This window comes from Drosophila miranda, chromosome 4 (assembly GCF_003369915.1).
Source record: "Drosophila miranda strain MSH22 chromosome 4, D.miranda_PacBio2.1, whole genome shotgun sequence".
Classification (NCBI taxonomy): Eukaryota; Metazoa; Arthropoda; class Insecta; order Diptera; family Drosophilidae; genus Drosophila; species Drosophila miranda.
The window spans coordinates 9,230,211-9,250,441 of record NC_046677.1 but is presented as its reverse complement, the minus strand read 5'-3'; the positions used below and the strand labels follow the sequence as shown (position 1 = coordinate 9,250,441).

The 20,231-nt window shown below is 39.1% G+C and overlaps 2 protein-coding genes across 5 annotated transcripts; both read left to right on the top strand.

Annotated features, from left to right (window-relative positions):
• Nucleotides 1–596: 596 nt before the first annotated feature.
• LOC108163701 lies at nucleotides 597–6,784 on the top strand. 3 transcript variants are annotated; one of them, XM_017299136.2, is made up of 2 exons: nucleotides 597–776; nucleotides 4,782–6,784. In XM_017299136.2, exons 1-2 carry the CDS (start codon nucleotides 677–679, stop codon nucleotides 6,227–6,229), a joined length of 1,548 nt encoding a protein of 515 aa, XP_017154625.1. In that variant the 5' UTR covers nucleotides 597–676; the 3' UTR covers nucleotides 6,230–6,784. The 3 variants fall into 3 exon arrangements, with proteins under 3 accessions (XP_017154625.1, XP_017154627.1, XP_017154626.1); XM_017299138.2 differs by lacking the exon at nucleotides 597–776 and adding an exon at nucleotides 2,042–2,717 and having other exon boundaries at nucleotides 4,782–6,782; XM_017299137.2 differs by lacking the exon at nucleotides 597–776 and adding an exon at nucleotides 4,578–4,690 and having other exon boundaries at nucleotides 4,782–6,783.
• Nucleotides 6,785–10,301: 3,517 nt separating this feature from the next.
• LOC108163723 (glycoprotein-N-acetylgalactosamine 3-beta-galactosyltransferase 1) lies at nucleotides 10,302–18,526 on the top strand. 2 transcript variants are annotated; one of them, XM_017299173.2, is made up of 4 exons: nucleotides 10,302–10,572; nucleotides 16,616–16,774; nucleotides 16,835–17,724; nucleotides 17,785–18,526. In XM_017299173.2, exons 2-4 carry the CDS (start codon nucleotides 16,732–16,734, stop codon nucleotides 18,022–18,024), a joined length of 1,173 nt encoding a protein of 390 aa, XP_017154662.1. In that variant the 5' UTR covers nucleotides 10,302–10,572; nucleotides 16,616–16,731; the 3' UTR covers nucleotides 18,025–18,526. The 2 variants fall into 2 exon arrangements, with proteins under 2 accessions (XP_017154662.1, XP_017154663.1); XM_017299174.2 differs by lacking the exon at nucleotides 10,302–10,572 and adding an exon at nucleotides 15,649–15,739.
• The last annotated feature ends 1,705 nt before the right edge of the window (nucleotides 18,527–20,231 follow it).

The following is a 20,231-nucleotide window of genomic DNA, read 5'->3' as shown; positions in this document are numbered from 1 at the left end:
TCCAACAGATAGAATCTTATCGGTTTGTTTGCAAATGAATCTGGCAGATGTCGTTCATGACATCTAATGGCACACAAAAACCGACTCTAAGAAAATATTCAACACAAAGGAGAAGTTTTATATTACTTTTATTTGTATACAATTTATTTTCTGCTAGTTTTCCTTAGTAATTTCCGCTAAAAACTATCAGAAACAAGCCCCACGGCATGCAGATATTAAGTTTCCAATCACTAGAGTGGGGGTTCCCGGGCACGTGCTGCTATCGCTGTTGTCAAGCATGGACAGATGCCATACTTATACCCCATCCATAAGTATTCCTGCTACAACTACTGAATGACTGACAGTCCCAATTAAGTCCTTATCAATTTAATGATTGTGTCAGCAGCGATGTAGAGTATGTTCAGGCTTTATAACACTGTTTACTAATTTATAATGATAATAGACAGCGCAGCAACCAGACCGACTATCAGTATTAGCTCTGAAGAGACACACGACAACGGGACGTCTCTGTGTCTGACTGTTTGGATTAAGCGTCATCGCTATCCCATCCCAGTTGTTGGGGGCTTTCAAATGATTCGGATTATATTTTTCCCGTCAGTTCATTGCGATAATTTGCGAGCTGCGGTCGTTACCTTTTCTACCAGTCCTTTTATCCTTCGAAAACGGTTCCCATAAAATGGCTAATAAAAAGATGTTCAATCGGACGACCTCCATTAGCCCGGGACAATTGCATTATTATCACACGGATTTCTACTACTCAATGGCGGATTTGAACAGTAAGTTTAAGGGTTAAGATATCTTCTCATTTGTTATCCCATGACATGACATGACCCATTGGTCATTCTCTGTCGGAATTATTCTGTCAGAATCAGAATGATTCTGGTTTTATTCAAACATTTCTTATTTTATCAGACAGATTTTTCTCGTTGTCTTTATTTTGTTGCTCTTCAAATATTGTATATGTTATCAACTCTACATACGTTTTATATTATTTTCACCATTCTTGGGATTAACTCTATTTGTAGCTCATATATTATGGGATGTTCTGGCTTAAGTTGAGAGAATTTTCGACAAATATTTGTGGCATTACAAATAGAAACCGCATTTTTTTACCATATTTGCATATTTTAATCTCAAGATTTGATGATACATTTATTTCCATAAATTTATCAAAAATATATGTTTAAGAAAATTATGTGTCAATGTAAAATATTTGTTCTATAACAATTTGAATGTTTTAAGACTTTCTATTGAGTTTAAAGCCTTTCATGGGAAGATTTAGTAAAAACAATTCTAATAATAACAATTCTAAATTTCAAAAAGTATAGAACTAACCGCCCTTTTACCACCGATTTTCCACCCCTGGGAGAACATCACATCGCCACCAACTTCCCGTCAAAACAAAAAATTGTTTCCCTCACATTAAAGAGCGCAGATATTTTAGAGAGCCCAGCCAAAGAGCGTAAGTGAGAGCGAAAACACACATCTCTCTCTTTGGCTTTTATTATTAAACGAGGGGGAACGTTGTGAGTTGCTGCTGCGACCGCAACTCTACATTTACAACCGATACATAAGTATGGCTACATTAAACGATTTGATTAAATTGATTTGTTCCTTATGGCCATAAAAATTATCCGATCTGAACCAAATTCAGCAATCTGATAGGTCATCCTCTAGGATTCTGAGTTTGCCACAGATTTTCGCCCTTTGTGGGGCCGGAGTTGGACGGGCGAAGTTTTGAAATATTCTTGTAACAGTGACATATCACAGAAGTATGGTTATAAAATGTCGTTGCTCAAGCTCTTATAGTCTTTGAGCACTAGGCGCTGATAGGGACGGACAGACAGACTCAATAGACTCAATAGACTTAATGCTGATCAAGAATATATGTATATACTTTATGGGGTCGGTAGCGATTCCTTCTGGACGTTACACACATCCATTTTGACCACAAATCGAATATACCCCTATAGTCATTGTGAGTATCGGGTATACAAATTTCCATTGAAACAGCTCATGAGTCTCATTCGAGAAATTGCTTTGAAAGTGAAGTGTTTTGTTTTTTATGCTTCCTCTCGTCGGGTGAAAATTTCGTAATAATTTTATGTTGTAATAATTCACTTGTATAAATGATTAGCAATGTGAAAATTGTGAAACAAGAAAGTTAGAAACAATAGAAAATAGTTTAAAACAATTGCGGTGCCAAAATAAAGCTAAAAACCAAGCGTTAAATAGACAAGAAAATGGGAGAGTGCATTTTTCCGAGATAAACGAGAGAGGTTGAGAGAGAGAGATTAAAAGACAGAGAGAGAGAGAGCGAGCGAGAGACGTTGAAATCGAGAGAGCATCTCAAACATTTGTTGATTAAAATGTGTGTCAATAAAGAATAACAAATCGGAAATCGAAGAATCGAACTGATAATAATGGCAGAGCCGTTGCACGTGTGATTGTAGAGCCTTCTCCAGTGCCGCCCCCATCACACACCCATGCATTTATCTAATTTTGGATATCTTTATGCGAGGAAAAACCCGAAAAATAGACCAGAATAGAAACTGCAAACAAAAGACAATGCCTATCGCAGTGACAGCACCGGCCGTATAAACAAAGAAAAGGAAAAAGAACGAGAATTGCATACGAAATTCTCTGTAAAATTCACACCTGTCACAACGCAAACTTCACAGAGCGCAAATCGGAACGATAGGGAAAAGCAAAAGCATGTAAGTGGAAAATTACAATAAAAAGAAAATGTATCTTCAAAACGCCGAGGCTCCAAATACCCTTAAAAAACAGATGCCATTGAAGAAGGCTTTTTATCTATTGTGTCCTGACCAGAAAAAGTATTTTCTTCTCTGTTCCAATTATCTTCAAAAGACATATTTATAAGGTAGAAAATGTTTCCTTTTCTGCCTCGCAAACATCTGCGGAAAATAGTAATACCCTTCATAAAGGGCACACACACTCAGAAATGTGTGAACATCTGTCATTTGTATACAGATTCACATGCCAAGAAAAAAAGAGTTGCAAGAATCGAATTTCTTATACAAAAGTTGAATTGTTTGTTTATTTATTATTGGCTGCCGTATTTCTTAGCCTAAGCATAAAAACCTTCAAATATGTGGGGGGGCCTTGTTTTTAAAACTACACGAAAAACCGGATGGGCTGGGGGAAAATAAAATGCCATGGCTATGCCGAATTAAAACCTGTCGTGACTGGGTTTCTTTTCCGTGGGTTTCTTTTCTGTTGCTAGGAAAATGCCAAAAACCAAACAGAAAAATATACAAATTTGGCTTGAAAAATGTAAAACAGATGTAAGAAATATATGACACCTGAACTATGACATTATTTGAGGCCATAAGAGGATAAACCTGAAGTCAAAGGAACAGAAAGTTTAGTTTAGTATGTTTAATGGATATTAAAGTGAAAGTTAAAGGTGTTTTTTGTTTTGATTTGAACAGCAATCAACGTCAACAGCCATCAATCACTATCAAGGCTGTCAAAGTATTATTCATTCGCGAAAGTAGGACAAAGAGTCTATACATGGAAGTTCTTATCACGCATAAGTTGCCGCTTACTAAAGTTCCCGTAAAGAGTTCTTATCACTTTTCCTATATTTAAAACAACTTCAAAATCTATATTTAAGAATTCCAGACTCTTAAAATATCTAATAGAAAAGATTCCTTAAATTTAATATTCCATAATTCAAGATGATTTTTAGTCCGAATTCACATGTATGTTTGATGACCTGGTTTATAACATTAGCCAACACCTGATCTGAGTTCCCGAAAAGCACTCGACAAAAACGTGACAAGATGAAAATTACTCGTGTATGCCATAAATAAAATGTGGAATATATGAAGCTGATTCCCGTATGAACAGAAACGCTTGATAAGAGCAGGCCAATATAAAGAGCATTTTTCATGAGGGAAAACATGGCTTATCAACCATTGGCATCAATAGGCAGACCGGTAATTAGCAGAGGCCATCCCTCGATAAGGCCATCAAAAGGGGGCACGGGGGAAAATAGTGCGTAACCAAGTAAGATTAGGAGATTGTGGAGGTAGACGCTGTGATGTAACCAAAATAAAATTAGGGGAGAGGTTCCATAAGATAAATCTTAGACATTCGAATTTGTGGAAATTCTCTTATTCCCCCAACAAAACTATTGGCACCCCCAACTTTTACCCATTCCGCTCCTGTGCCTAAATCTTAATCATTGCTAAAAACTTAACAAAGATAAACAAATGTACTAAACAAAGTCAAGTTCAAGAGAGGAAAAAGAGAGCCAATAGCCAGTGGCAGTGATCAGAGCGAGAGTCATAGATCGCTAACCATCGATCAAACAGAGTCTGTCACTTGCCGCTGGCCATCGATCTGAGTGTCTGATCGAATCTTGTGAATAGCTTGGTTATATATTTGAACTATATCAATATTCGTTGTGTTGTGGATTGTTGATACAATCTCTGACACCCAGACACACGGCTCTCTCACAAATACACAGATACAAGTCATGGAGGGGGCGGGCAATTTTAGTCCCAGTCCCAGTCGTCAGTCTAATTTGATAATCTCACAATCAAGACAGTGTTCCACAGACTTTTCTACCGATTAGACGTGTTCTCAGTGGATTTTTCCTAGCTGAGAGAAAGCTGGAACAAAGACAAGATGCAGCCCTTGACAGAATATCGCTTTGAAGGTGGTTTCCAAAAAAAGAATATTAACCATGTCACTTATCACTCACTAGTATGTAAATAGTTATTTTTATCTTTTGTTTTTTATTCTTTCAGAGACCCGCAAAATGCACGGCGTGAAGCGGGTTCTCATCTTCTGCCTGCTGATTGTGATACTGCCGGCCACGCTGATCATTATGCCTTTGCACCTGCGCAAATCAGTGTTCGCCGATGTCGTTTATCCCATGGCCGAGTCGGATATCATTGAGATCCGTGCGGGAATATCGTCGATCTTCTGCTCGAAGCACACCCTCAAGATGACCTCCAATTTCAATGCGTTTCAGCTGCGTAACAAACCGGAGATTTCCACAAATCGCAAACACATTCGTCTGAAGAAATCGATGACCCTGCCCGACGATACCCTGGAATATTGGGGATTTTTTCTGCTCAAAGGCGCCAATGTGAGGGTTAAGTTCTGCTCCCGTTTTGATGGATCGCGTATCCTCATTGTCAAGGGCCAGCGGCAGCTAAATCTCTGCGGTCTGACGGACCACAACAAGAACAAACTGGGCGCCAACTATGCCAAGGGTCACGAGCAAGTCAAGGTCTTCTTTGAGGACAAGATGGAGATGGAGGGCCCATCGCCAGCTGCCGATGGCGGGGTGCTTGAGCATGAGAATCACGGAGGCGAAGACTTGAGTGAGGAACCATCAGCGCAGCAGCAGCCCTTGGATCTACCCACTGGCCTGACCCTCTCCGGATCCACTGCGACCTCCACGAAACCCATAAGGAAGAAGCTCAAGAAGGGAACACTTCATCTCCAACAGATGCCCATCACGCATCATCCTGGACACGCTTCGACTGGTACACACCACAATCCCGATCACAGTGCGAGTGGTACACCAGATCGACCCGAGGCGGAACACAATTTAGGCGGTAGAGTGGTTGCCCCTGCGCTGCAGAAGCGGCAGCGAAAGCGAGAGCTGTACGAGCGGCTCTACAACCGCACGAAGCGAGAGAATGTCTACGACAGGAAGTACAGTCACGGCGGAAATGCCGTCAACTTTACAGAAACGGATGAGTCTAACTCGGTGTCGAGTTTTGAGAATGGCCTGTTCCTGTGCTTCAACGGGGCCATACTCCTGAGTGATTTCTTTAAGCCAAACGAGAACTGCACGAGTCCACACTTCATGGAGAGTGCCCCCAACAACAGCGCTCAGGCGGTACAGAATGTTATCGAAGATGGGTACTACTATTATATATTCTATAGCGACAATGACGAGGTGCGGAACGATATACACGTCATATTCGATATATATAAGCCGACGTTCCAGTATTCGAACCTGAGTGAATCGCAGAGTTGCTTGAACACAACAGAATGCAGCTTCAACATCAGTTTCCTGTCGGACGAGATCGTGGTCGTGGAGGTGCCCACCAGGGATGGCATCGAGCATGAGGAGGACGACATCACCTATCTGGTCTCCACGTGCCATCCACGGAGCGAGATCTATGCCCTGTTCCCCATCACGGTGATGATTCTCATACTCTGCTGCTCATTCCTGTAGGCGACCGCAACTACGCTCCTTGTGACTCCACTTGTGATATTTATATATTGAGGTAACTGAGTGATATACGATGATGTGAGTTTGATATGTATTTGCCGGCCCGAAACTAGAGCTTTTCACATAGCCATAGAATCCAAAATTGATTTACGGAATGAACAGTCTGAACAACATAAATGTATGCAACTTAACAAATCACTGAATACGATCTATCGACGTATTTTAAGAGAACATTTAGTCAAAGACACAAGCATTTAGGAGTGTAATATTACCAGATGGTATAGCATGTAGGGGAAAATTGTATATACAAATAGATATTATATTAGCACTAGCATTACTTATGTACTTACAACTACATCATCAGTTCTCATCTTAAGAAAGGATATTTTAAAGTTTTTTGGAAATTGTTTGTCTGAATCGAAAGTTGAGTATTTTGTACTTAATCAAAGTAAATCAAATATTTCCATAACTAAACCATATTTTTCATAATTTTTGTTATTTTTAAAGACTAAATTGTATCATTTACCTTCTCTAATTTCACTTGAAATGTAATAAGATTAATAAAGAGAAATAAAACTAATAAAATCCTATACGGTTTCCACAAAAACATATGCAATAAAATAAGTAAGTTGTCTATATTTCGTATGGAAAAATTATCTCCCTGTCATTATCTTTATAGAATTACTGTTTCGTTTGGGGGAGTGGCCTAACATACTCGTTGGGGCATGATTTTCCACTCTAATTTGAGGGCACAAATACCACTTTGTTGGCTTTAGTTATTTTAGATTAATTCACACACAAGTCAGCTGTCGAGTGAGTATTATTAATGCAAATATTTACTAGAAATGTGTTTGCATTTGAAATGCTCATAATAAATGAATGGAAATCAACAATATTGTCATCAGAAATGGATTAATTCCCTTAGTTCATACTCGATTCTGTGTAGTAGGTGGTGGTCTAGGTGGTGTATATAAAGTGATTTAGCGAATATTATTCAAGCATAGTTTCACTAATTTACGCCCCTAATAAATGGTTTAAGAGCATGGCAAATAACTAAGTGGAACAGATATTTGAATTTGTATTTGAAGTGTAATGTATTTCGATCACTGAGTGCCCTCTGACAGAAGCAGATTGCTATTGAACTCGACATATTCATGTGAATAGTTCATGTAAAGTCCCTGCGATCATTAGCGCCAATGAGCCATTTCGTATGTAGATGATCATGTAGAAGTTGAGACTTACCTGGCGTTGTCCCCTTGAGATCTTTGCTTTTTATTCATGTTCCTTTTTATCAAATATGACCGCAACAATGTCGTTTTCCAGCTCAACAATGTCCTTTACATTCCATACTCACGTTTTTTTACGTTTTATGTTGCTGGCAACATTCACTTTGTGATGATATGGATGATATCATGGATATATGTATATGACTGGACGTGGTATCGGACGAATGGGCGAAAAGAACAAATTTTCCCGATCGATACTATCGAAGGTGAATATCCGACGGAATATCAAAATTTATGAATTTTTTTAATCGGTAATGACAACATTTAAATCCTTGTCGTTCACATTCAAAAAATTTATATTTGGCGCGCACCACGGGTATCCGGTCAATAGTATCGATAACAGAACTTGAATCGGGTAAGGACCTCTTTCACCCGGTTGACAACAATGAGATTCCATACTTTAAAATTAGTTATTTAAATTACTGTACTTGGATATCGACTTAGGGTGAATATGCCCAAATTTTGGGGAATATTAACACGACACATCCGGATATTCTGTCGCGGCCGTTTCCTGCCATTATGCTATTCAGCATGTGGTCACTTTAACTACTATTAAAATTGGTACTGATAAGTTAGTTTAAATATGGATTTGATGTTCACCTCATATGCCAAACTACGAACCGGTTAAAACGGGTCGACGCGATTTTTGCTCTCGGCCAATGAAAATTGTCAAAAAAATGTTGCTGCAGCATTATGTTTTGCTGAAATTGTTTGAACATTTTTTGGCCGAAAAAATGTTGAGCAACATTTTGCATACCCTGGGGAAATGGATGTTCTAGAATTAAGAAAATGTTTGTCATCTAATGCACCAATAAAATCCAAAACTAGTCAGTCTCTGTTTTAAAGGTATGTCAAGGATATTCTGAAGGTAGTGTTCTTCTTACAGAAACCAAGAATGGGTATCGGGATCGAGATATATTTACAAGACCCTAATCATATGCATTAATATGTCTAAAACATAACAATCTGAGATAATTTCTTTATTAATTAAATCAAGTTATCTTTATATGGGGTAGAGCGGGTAGAGCACTACGAAGTTGCCTTGCCCATTTCGACAATGATAGCGCCCTCCATGAAATCTGCACCTTGAACTATATATGCCTTTGATATATGACTGACCTTTGCACTTTACTTCTTCCTATTCTTTTACTTCTTGGTTATGCAAGCTAAACTTTAATAATATTCTCACCAGTTTTAGCCGGATCCTGGGTATTAAGGGAGGACTGCGGCGGCGGACGGAGTTGGATATATAACAGTAACCCGGTTGCTTTTAATAATATCCGTGTAGAGGTAGCGCCTGCTGGGGATACCAGCAGGCGGCGGTTAATAACACCCATTTTGGTCTGGCGGCTGGTAGCGCGGATACATTATTCCCTTAAATTACACTTAAATTGACGATCGCTTTCATAAATGACTACGCTTGACGGTTGTCCTAGATGCCAGATCAATGAGCTGACAGGATATCGAAATACTCGATAGCTTTTTTCCATTTTCTGCAGCTTTCAGCTTTCGAGGAATACGTTGAGAAGATTTTTTTACGAAAACTGACCATTTATTTACTGATTTTTAGCAAAGAAAAAAAAACTTGAATTATTTTCAAGTGATCCTGGTCATGGAAGGGTTTCATTTAGCACATTTGACCGAATAAGAGAATGCGAGTGTCAGAGCTTTGAGAGCTGCGCCGTCATGGATTTAGTAACTTAACTGTGACTGTGTATTTGTTTCAATTAGATATGCTGTTAAACACCCTATAGAACTTATTGAACGCAATCGAACACATATCTTAATTGAAATGGCGAATAGTTCCTTATCATAATTGTTACGCAGTAGTGACAGAGAGTACAGGTGTAATATCTTATCTGGAATAGGCGAAAGATAGCAAGCATTCACTGGAAATAGATCACTTGGCAATTTCCACAGAAGACGAAAACTAAGGGTAATATATTTGCCTACTAAATATTTCGAAAAATCAACGTACAAGATTTCCTTCCCTTAACCTAGGCAATGTTTCTCCAAAAACCTGGTTACAGCTCTCTCTCTCTCTCTCTTTCACTCTCTTTCTGTGCTCTTTGGTAAACAAGAGGGGAAGGAAATAAACATTTCCATGGAATTTAATGAATTAAATTCTAAAGTGTAATATCTTATGCCTATTTTTGTCCATGTTTCTCTTCTTCCTATCATTAATATTTTATTTATAGGCTTTTTCCAATCAGTCTTCACGTTGCCTTAAAGCTGCAGCCGGCTCTTTATGCCGGCAACGTTATTTTCTCTTATTTATTTTCCTCCCCTTTGTCATGCGCATGTTTTGTGCTCTCTCTGGTTTTATCGCTATTATCACGCTCTCTGTGTCTCTCGCGACAACAAAAATGTAGGGAGAGCCACCACACCTTAACCCATTACGGGCCGCTCCTAAACGGCTCGCACGATTTTGATGAAATTCTGATATGCTTGTTCCTATCCAAACATCTGAAATATTACTCGTATTACCTATTAGTTATGCCTTGAAGGTATATATTAATAAAAAAAAATATATATATAGTCTGTGGCCGGAGCGTATTTTTTATTTTGGAAAATCAAATATTTTTATAATTTTTGACAAAAAAAATAACAACAAAAAATATGGAAAATTAAAATTTTCCAGAAAAATTTCTTACGTATTATCATTAAGAAATATATACATATTTCCGCCAAAAGATTTGCTGCTTTGCCCACTGTGCATTGGCTCTAAATGGGTTAATCGGATATACTTTGAAACAAAACTGCTCGCTCTCTTCTTGGGTCAGAATTTCGCGCCATTCATTCTCTTCCGTCAGTTTCAACGCGCGAGATTCCGGCCCGTGAGCGTCAGCGGGCAGAAAATAATATTAATTAAATATATTAAGTGCCTCGATTAATACAAAATACGAGTACAAATCGCATGGATGACAGGCCAAGCAATTAGATTGAAAACCGAAAAACGTGAGTGCCATCAAAAGCAGCGGAGCGAACGAGTCCAAAAAGGACTGGAAGCGTCGTCCTGCGCGGGGCAAGCATGTGAGAGGATGTGCAAAAAATCAATTTGTAAGTAACGGCGACTGGTGCAGCAACAAAATCTCAATTAAAATGTACCTGAAATGATGGTGCAAAATGTGAAACCATTTTGTCAGCATAAAATTTCGGCTAAACATAAACCAGCGCGCGTTTTTAGTGTGTCAAAACAAAAACAAAAAGGCAGAAATATGTACATATACATATATACACAAAAGTGCAGCCAAAAAGAGGGCAAAAGGTAAAAGCAACAACAATTCTGCATTCAGAGTAGCCGAAAAGTGAACAAACGGTAATAAAAATGTGAGATTCCAATTGGAATGCAAGTGAGCGCACGAAAAAGGGAGAGAGGACGACGTAGTAACGTTACCCTGCATTGAATTAAGAGCACATCTACTCTATGATGAGACTTCCTTTTTTGTGCTTTAATTTTAATTTTTTGTAGTGTATTGGTAAAAATAAATGCATCTCCATGTAGTGCAGTGTAACTTGACCAACATTTTTCGGAAATATAGTTTGTGCAACAGGTTGCAAATAAAATATTATTAATTAGAGCCAACCATCTGTTGCTTATATGCCCTATGCAGCTGCATCGATGCTCATAAGTGCTTGACGTAACTCAATAAACACAATTAAATAAAAAAAATTCTCTCTAGGGTATTCCATATTCGTTAGGCTCTTGTGTCTGTCTAGTTTTTGTTATTTTTAATACGCTGTCTGTCATTCCCGCAAACAGCTGCCCTTTGCCTCTCTCTTTCTCTCTCTGTCGCTCTGCAGTTGTCATTTCCGTTATGCGTTTTGTCTGCTCGCACCGCTGCCGGTGCTCCCTCCCCCATAAGTTCCCCTCGGTGACCATTCCAGGGGTGATTTGCCTTCGGCAGAGAACTGCATTTATTTTAATTTATTTGTGGTTCGCATGTGCTACTCGTACCGGGGGCGTACGAGCTCTCTCTCAGTCCCACTTCGACTCTCTTTCAATTGCTGCACATGTGATTGTCTGACGCCTCTCCGATTAAGTGCTGTTTTTGCCTTGTTCCCATCATATTTGGACGGCTCCCCATGGGGAGGACGGGGGAGCGAGGCTGCAGTACGATTGCAGTGGCGCAGAAGCTAGCACGGCACTGATAAGCGAGCATCTCTCTCTCTCTCAATAATTCTGCGCTTGTTGTTGCTTGTTGCTTGATGCAGCCAAGGGCATACTGGGTCTCTTGGAACTTCACACTACCAGAGCTGACTCTCTGGGTGGAAGGTAATTACTACGATTAATAGGTATTTACTGCAACGTCGCATAGCGTTTGCGCAACACACATGCCCCATGCAATGCAAATACCTCTCATTCAAAAGGCGGAAGAGCGATAACAGAAAAAGCACAGCCCCAGAGTTGTAGTTCATCTGCACTGAAGCTGTGTACGATGGTGTCGTATGTTCCGTACACTGCATTAATTCCCCATCATTCCCCCCTGTTCCGCTGACGTAGCCCCAATTATTATCCAATTAAATTCGCACTTGAACATGTTAGCTAAGCCTCTGATTTGACTCGGAGCAATCCCCCATGCCAATGGTTCATCGTAATCTCAAGTGCCACGACTGCAATTGCCTCTCGAGGCACGAGAGGGTGTCCGATAGTATGTTTATTTCAAGAACCGCATCGGAAGCGACAAGAGAACGGACATAAATGTGTTGTTGTCTAGGTCATTGGGCTACTTTGTCAAAATATTCGAACATTCATAACCTCTGACCCAATTCTGATTTCCCCCCAAGAGAGTTTAAACAACAGAACAGACACACCAACTAAAAGAATATCTTAATCATTGGCAATAAATACAAACAACATTTCTGTCAATAATTCATTTAGAGAACCCCAAATCCAATCAATGCCTAGTTTCATTCTTTGACACTGCTCTTGTCATCGTGACTAACATGATAGATAAAGACACGATCCATCATGATATAGACATTACACAACTGGTTTCTATGATCAGCTAAACAAGCAATCATTAATTAGAACAGACTTTTGAAGAAATAACTTTTCAGCTAGATTTGCGAAACATGTAATTGAATAGATGACTAATCTACCCTGTACTTGAAAGGGTATGTTGGGCTTCTGCTTTCAAGAAGATATCCTTATTGTTTATATATATATACAAATTGTCGGAAGCCCACAATCTCTATTCCCCAAATTAGTCATCGACATAAATGAAATTTTCCCCAATGATGGAACCGAAAGTTATTCCAGAAACGGATGCCTGAAAGCCATATTTCTTTTTGTCGCTCGATAACAATACGAATAGCCCCCGCTGACAGCCACAGTTCCACATTGATAACCAGCAACACATTGTATTGTATATATATTTTTTTATTTTTATCTGTAAGCAAAACAATTGAAAGTGAAGTGACATAAAACCAACCACTACACAAAACATTTTCATTTAAAATACTCGTATGTAATGCTCCCAAAACAAAAAGAACCAAAAAAACGAGCAAAAATAACAGATTTGAATTGAAACTTGAGCGGAATCGTGGAGCGTGGCTGATTTTATTGCCCCAAGAGGAACGGCGGCGGCCAAACAAAACAATTAAACAATTGGTTTGGGTTCTCGTTTGCCCGTTTGCCGATTGCGGTTCTATTCGGTTCGGGTTTGGTGTTCAGGTTACGGGTTTGGTTATGAGGTTCGGTTCGGTGTAAGCTGTCACGATAGAGTGGTCAGTGGGCAAGCGCCAAAAGCGAATCTATTAAACGAAATGACATAATAATATATCCATTTTCACTAAACACTCAGCCAACATCTGCCTTAAACTATGTTTATAAAGAGATTAACTGAAGAATGTTCTTTTAATTTTGTTGCAATAGCTGTGCAGGATATTTTAGAAGATAAAAAGACTTTTCACAGCTTTTCACTAAGATCCCTTCTTTGTAGTTTTTTTACATCTCTATATAATTCTTAAGCTTTTCCATAAAGTGATTTAAGAAAAATCGTATTATAAATGATATTTGATAATGTTAAGTGCCCTCATAAAAACCTTTATATTCCAATAAACATTTGATATATTGTGTCTCCCCATGATAAAAATTTTATCTATCCCCCTGCAGACACAAATTTGCTATATAAATTGTCAATGATAACACCCCGTGGTAGTGTAATTGTGTGTGCATAAAAAATATTTGATAAATAATATATGTATGTACATGGTCAATGAAAGAAAGAAGTTCCAGTTGTATAAATTATAGGCACGTTGTCAAATGAGTTCATATTCGTGATTTGAAAATAGATAATTACATAATTTTCCCCTTTTTTTGCTGCCAATTTTCAATTGGAAGCTACTGCACTTATGGCGGATTAGATTCTAAAATTAGATACAATATATAGTATTTAAAAGGTGCGGCAGGCCTCCTTCGTCTGGTATCTAGAGATGAAAGGCAAATTTTGTTACGCTGTTAAATTGCGTTTAATTGCTGGAAATGCATTTGCTGGAATGGAACTCGAACTGGAACTGCAGGTCCGCTGGCATATGGTGCATGCCTAAATTTTGCATTTAATTCATTTGCAATTACAATTTCAATTGAGAACTGGAGGCAGCAACGGAGGTCGGGGTGAAAATTGGGGCACCACCCACATTCTGTCATTGAATTCACACACACACACATTCAACGACACACAGGCACAAATTGAAATAATTTCTGCTCGGATGCGGTTCCATGGATTGCCTTTTAGGCTCAGGGTCCAAATCCTTGACCTGCTTCCTGGCTCTCCTCCACCTCCACTCGTATGTGCGGGTATCTGAAGCTATCAAAGTTATCGATCCGCAGCGGAACGGACACTAGCTTGGCCAATCCAAAGAATACCACAAGACCAATCAGAACTGTCAGAATCAGTTGTCCCAGGGCCACTGAAATATATTTATATGTATATAGTATGAAAACTAAAGCTAATTTATGGGTTTACTTATCGGAAGAACTTCCTTACCTTTGCTGGAGAGCCAGGGCAGCTGAATTTTAGATGATATCATTTCACTATGGCATCCGCATTAGAAATGAGCATTAAGACCTTTTTGGAATTCGAGTTGATTCAAACGACACTCGAGTTTAGTGTAGAGCAGGCAGCTGTTCAAACAAAAATTACGTGTATGATCTATCGAGCTAAACCGATCTTACAGTGGTGTCAGGGAATAAAGTGGAAGCTGCTGGAAGATGTTGAATAGTGCCAGACAGATGTATAGACGCGTAACAGGTGTAAAATGTGTGAAGGAATTCCTTTTCCCCATAAATAGATCTCTGCAGCAGATACCCAATTAAACGGTACATAGAACCAATAAGTTACCCCTATAAAGAATAGCCTTGAACAAACTATATTCCTGAAGTTTTTGAAGGCAAGTTTCGTTTGGCAATCTATACCTAAACAGGAAACAGACCAAGTGTATTTCAATTGACAAAAACCAATTCCCAAAAATTGATTTGGTTAATAGATTCGTAATCGAATATGTATTAGACAACTTTGGCTTGCCGGCAAATCTTGACCCACAAAATGTGATTGAAAAATAGAACCATCAAACGTTATCGTTATGCATACTGCGTGCCAAACCTTATAATGATAAAGTGTAAATATAAAATAACGATAAGGCTTAAGTAGTGGCTGATTAATAAGTCCCCGCCCCAGGCCCCAGACCCAAGCCCAGGCCAAACCGCATACGCAGACCCATGTGATTCATCCAAAACAAAATCAATTACTTTAATGACCAAACCATATAATATTATCGCGTTTTGGAAAAGGCACAACAAGACGGTTGCCGAACAGAGTGTGTCTGCTTTTTCCTGCTGATAAAACATTCATTACTGAGCGGCAAAAGAGAACAAAATTCGTAAAAAGTGCAGTGGCATTTTGCTTAAAACTCTCTCTCATTCAATTCTCCGGTTGCATTCTTAAATGAAACGTTTCCTTGTCTGGCTCTTAAGCTGCTTTCACATCAGCTATACAAATCTGAACAGAATCGGTCAATATCATATATTTAAATTTAAATTTTGAAGCATTTAAGAGTTTATTAAAATTTCTTGTTACAGCTGTTTTTGGCACAGCTGAAATTGTTAAAACAAAATAAAGTGCGAACAAAAGTGGTTACATTTCTTCCTATAAATTGTCAGGCATCGAAGTGAAATTCAAGAAGTATCCAAAAGATATCCCTAGTAAACAGCAGATACTCAAAGGTGCAGCAAGTGATATACAGAAATTTCTTCTCAGACTAATAAAGTGCACAAGAAAAATTCAAGAGATCGCTAATCAAAGATAATGATACAAATAATTGGTGTTTGATTTTAATTAGAAGTAGCCCCATCATATTTAGCGTCACGAAACATCTACAGTGCTTGCAGCTAAATATTATTTATGAATACCTAAATGAAACCCAACGAAACCTTAAAAAAAGGCCGACACCACACCTCTAAAAGTTTTTCTCATTCAAGTGTCAAAAGTGTAATTGGCTTTGTTCGGAATTTGCTTAGGAAAAACTCAAACATAATAAATGTTTAGATAATTTTTCACGTTGTTTTGTTGTCTTTAAGTTTTATGACCCCAACTCGAAATTAGACAAATTTGCTGCAGATACTTTTGGCCATTCCATCGTTAAAGATGTTTACAAAGATTTCGCTCGCTCATTCACAAATACATCCATAGATAGTCCATATGTGTATCTATCTTTGAGTAAATGCCAAAAAAAAAAATCATCTGAAATTCCAGCTATCTGGAGAGGAAAACAGCGAAACGTGCATAGTTGAAATGAAACTGCAAATAAAAATGTTAAAAAATAAAAGTAAATAAATCTAAAATGTTTTATGAAATAAATATTTATCAAGCAGACGCGCGAATGCAATGAACGACTCTCTGCGAAGAATTGTCACGTTTTTGCATGAGATTAACACAGTTTCAGAACGATGGAAAACCGAAAAAAGCCATAGCCAGCACAATATTCAGATAAATGACACTTGTTAATGAGCGACAGACGAGTGCAGAGTGCAGATGCCCCATAGTTCGGGGTTTCAATCTCTATATACACATGTTTCTATAAAGCAAATCTTGTATTGCAGAAGATGTAAGATAAAACCAAAGGGGAAATAACTCAACCAAAGAAGAAAATACCCCAAGAGTGGATTAACAAGAGATCCACCACCACCCCCGAACCGAATCCCAAAACTAAAGCCAAATGACTGCCAATAGTCTGCTAGGACGATCCATACTAAATGAAGGTAAGTTCTTAAACTATTCTGTGTTTGTATCCATAACAAATCCTTTCATCTATCCCGTAGGACGTTCAAATAAACGGTCTTTTGTCTCGCTGATTGTGGGCCTCATCGTGGGCTTCTGTCTGGCCGAGCTTTTCGTTTACTCCACGCCGGAACGTGGCGAATTTATGCCCTACGATGGTCACCGGCATGGCGATGTCAACGATGCCCATCACAGTCATGATATGATGGAGCTGCAGGGACCGGAACAGGATGTGGGCACCCATGAACATGCTCATGAGAATGCCACCATTGCGGAGAAGCTGTACAGCGAGGTGCGGGTACTGTGCTGGATCATGACCAATCCGACGAACCACCAGAAGAAGGCGCGGCACGTGAAGCGCACGTGGGGGAAGCGCTGCAACAAGCTGATCTTTATGAGCTCCGCCAAGGATGAGGAGCTGGATGCTGTCGCTCTGCCCATAGGCGAGGGCCGGAACAACTTGTGGGGCAAGACAAAGGAGGCGTACAAGTACATCTATGAGCACCACATCAACGACGCCGACTGGTTCCTCAAGGCCGACGACGACACCTACACGATAGTCGAGAATATGCGCTATATGCTGTATCCGTACAACCCCGAGACCCCTGTCTATTTTGGCTGCAAGTTCAAGCCGTATGTAAAGCAGGGGTACATGTCCGGTGGCGCCGGCTATGTCCTCAGTCGCGAGGCAGTGCGTCGTTTCGTCGAGAAAGCCCTACCCGATCCGAAATTGTGCAAGCAAGACAACACCGGTGCTGAGGATGTAGAGATGGGCAAGTGTCTGGAAAATGTCAAGGTGCTGGCAGGAGACTCCCGCGATGCCAATGGACGGGGACGGTTCTTTCCTTTTGTTCCCGAGCACCATTTGATACCAGCGCACACAGAGAAGAAATTTTGGTACTGGCAGTACATCTACTACAAAACCGACGAGGCTGGTTTCTAAACCCCATTCGAATATTTATAGATTCCTAATGTGTTTCCACTCTTTTAGGGCTTGGATTGCTGCTCGGACAATGCCATATCCTTTCACTATGTCTCGCCAAATCAAATGTATGTCCTGGACTATCTGATTTACCATTTGCGGCCCTATGGAATCATCAATGCACCCGAAGCTCTGCCCGCCAAGCTGGGTGTGGGAGAGGTTATGCCAGCTCCAAAAGAGCCTGTGACTGAAGCGTCCAGCGAGAAGGTGTCAAAACGATCCGCGGAATCTAAGACCAAGACACAGTAAATGATGAGAGGATAGGATGGCCCGCCCCCTGGATGTAGATATATATCTTTTGTATATAACTCTAAGCTATGCTAGCATTGCCATTACCATATCCATTTCCATTTAGACTACAAGTAGATTTGCCCTTGGTCTTAGTTAAATTTTCCCTTGCGTTTCCAATTGTACAAAACACCAAAATTATATATAATTAGCTATTATTTAGAGTCTGTTACTTTAGTTTCTAACTAAGTGTAGTTTATATATTATATATATATTTGCGAAGCTATTCTTCTTCACTTAGTTATAATTCGATATGATATCGCAGTTTGTGCCTAAATAATATTGCGATATTACGATATCTCTCTTTGTTGTTTTGAAGATAAGGCCAAAAAACGACTATTTAGTTATATATTTCGATATATTACAATATCTTTCTTGTGATTGAGAGGCATTACGTATTACCATTTACAGTCTACTATTAGTTATAAATAATATTTAATAAAACGATATTGTATTAACAGAATATTGCATTTTTAATCTTCATTTTATTCAAATTCAAAAGGCTCTCAAAGCACCATCTGTTGGTGCTCTCTGGAAAATCAAATTGGTTGTGAACTTAGCTAAAAAGCAGTGTCAGTCGTCAACCAAGCAGTTTCGGTCTGCTATAAGCAGTGAACCAAGCAGTTTTATACCATTTACCAAGCAATGCAGTAAGCAGTTTTAAGCAGTTTTCAGCATTCCAACAAGCAGGATGGCCAAGTTGTGCAGAGCAGTTTATTTGAATATACTTAGAATTGTAATACATTTTTAATTTTATTTCAATTTATGTACATGTCTTGATTTTTTTATTATTCAATTTTTTCAGCTAAATTTAACCTGATCTCAAACAATTTCCCAAAGAATGGCTAAATTTTCAACTTAGGCCATTAACCATCTAGGCCTAAATAATTGGACAACAATAAAACTGTCAAAACGTCAACCATTAAGCCGGAAATGTCAGCTCTCTGAACCACAAAGCGCGGTGCGGAACCCTATTTAATTGATTCGTGCTAAGTCGGCGCTGGCAGTCGCCTCGCAGAGCCGGAAGACACTTTTTGTAAGCCTCCCCCTTTTTCGTTGTGTAATCTTCGTATAAATAAATCCAACTAATACATATATATTTCAGGCAGCATTAACATTACCGTACATAAATCTTGTCCATCTATTATGCAAAATCCGCTTGCTGTGCGCACCCGGGAATTATTTATGCGACATTTTGTAACCGAAGAGGATATTTGGCTGCTGTTGATTTTCGCCTATTCCTAATTGTGTATTGGAATGCATTTTCCTATGGTGGTATGCAATTAAAATTGTTTAATCTTTTTGCACTAATTTGATTATTGATGCACGTAATTTGTTGCTACTTTTGCAGGCAGTCGGTGGATCCTTGGGTTCAGCGATGTGTGCGGCAATTGAAAAACTTTTCCATTGGCATCCGGAAAAGTGTAAGAAAAGTGGAAAATTTGTTTACCGCCAAAAGGCAGAAGGCTGTATGCTCTGTATATGCCCTTGAAAGGGCCATTATCAGGTGAATTATAGGTTTACGGGAGATGCATAAATAGGAAAAGTGCCAGAGTCTGCAGTTCTCGATCTTTAAACGCTCATAAGTAGCGTCTGACAACAGATTGGCATTTTAATCTCTCAACCTAAATGCATCTGTGCAAAAGCTTTGCAGGAATTTCCTTTAGCTGAACTGCGGCACAAAAGACTTGGGACTTTCTATTCAATTTTCATTCATTTGATGACGGGATTTTACTTAAGTAATGCAAGCTTTTGGATACTCTTTTTTTTCTCCACAAGAACCCTGAGTTGAATGGAATTATATTCCTAAAAATGTAAATTTTTCTCTTTCCCTTCTTTTTTTATTGTGTTTCCTATTTTATTACACCTCCATCATGCCCCTAGGGTATGTTAGGGTATGTTAAAATATTTGTAATTTGCAGCAGATGCAACTTTTTCCCTATTCAATTTTTTGTGTCTCTGCTGCTGCCGTTTTTCCTCACTGAAGCGTTAATGAAAAACTTTGACATGGAATAAGAAACTGCAGCAGCAGCTCAGAACTCACGGCAGAAATTCAGGAAAATAAAGCAAAGGAAATGGAAAGGTAAAACATGAAGAAAATCTGATGAAAGAATAACAAGGCGACTACGAGTGCGAGTGCGAGTGCTCGGGTATTCCCCCTGGTTCCA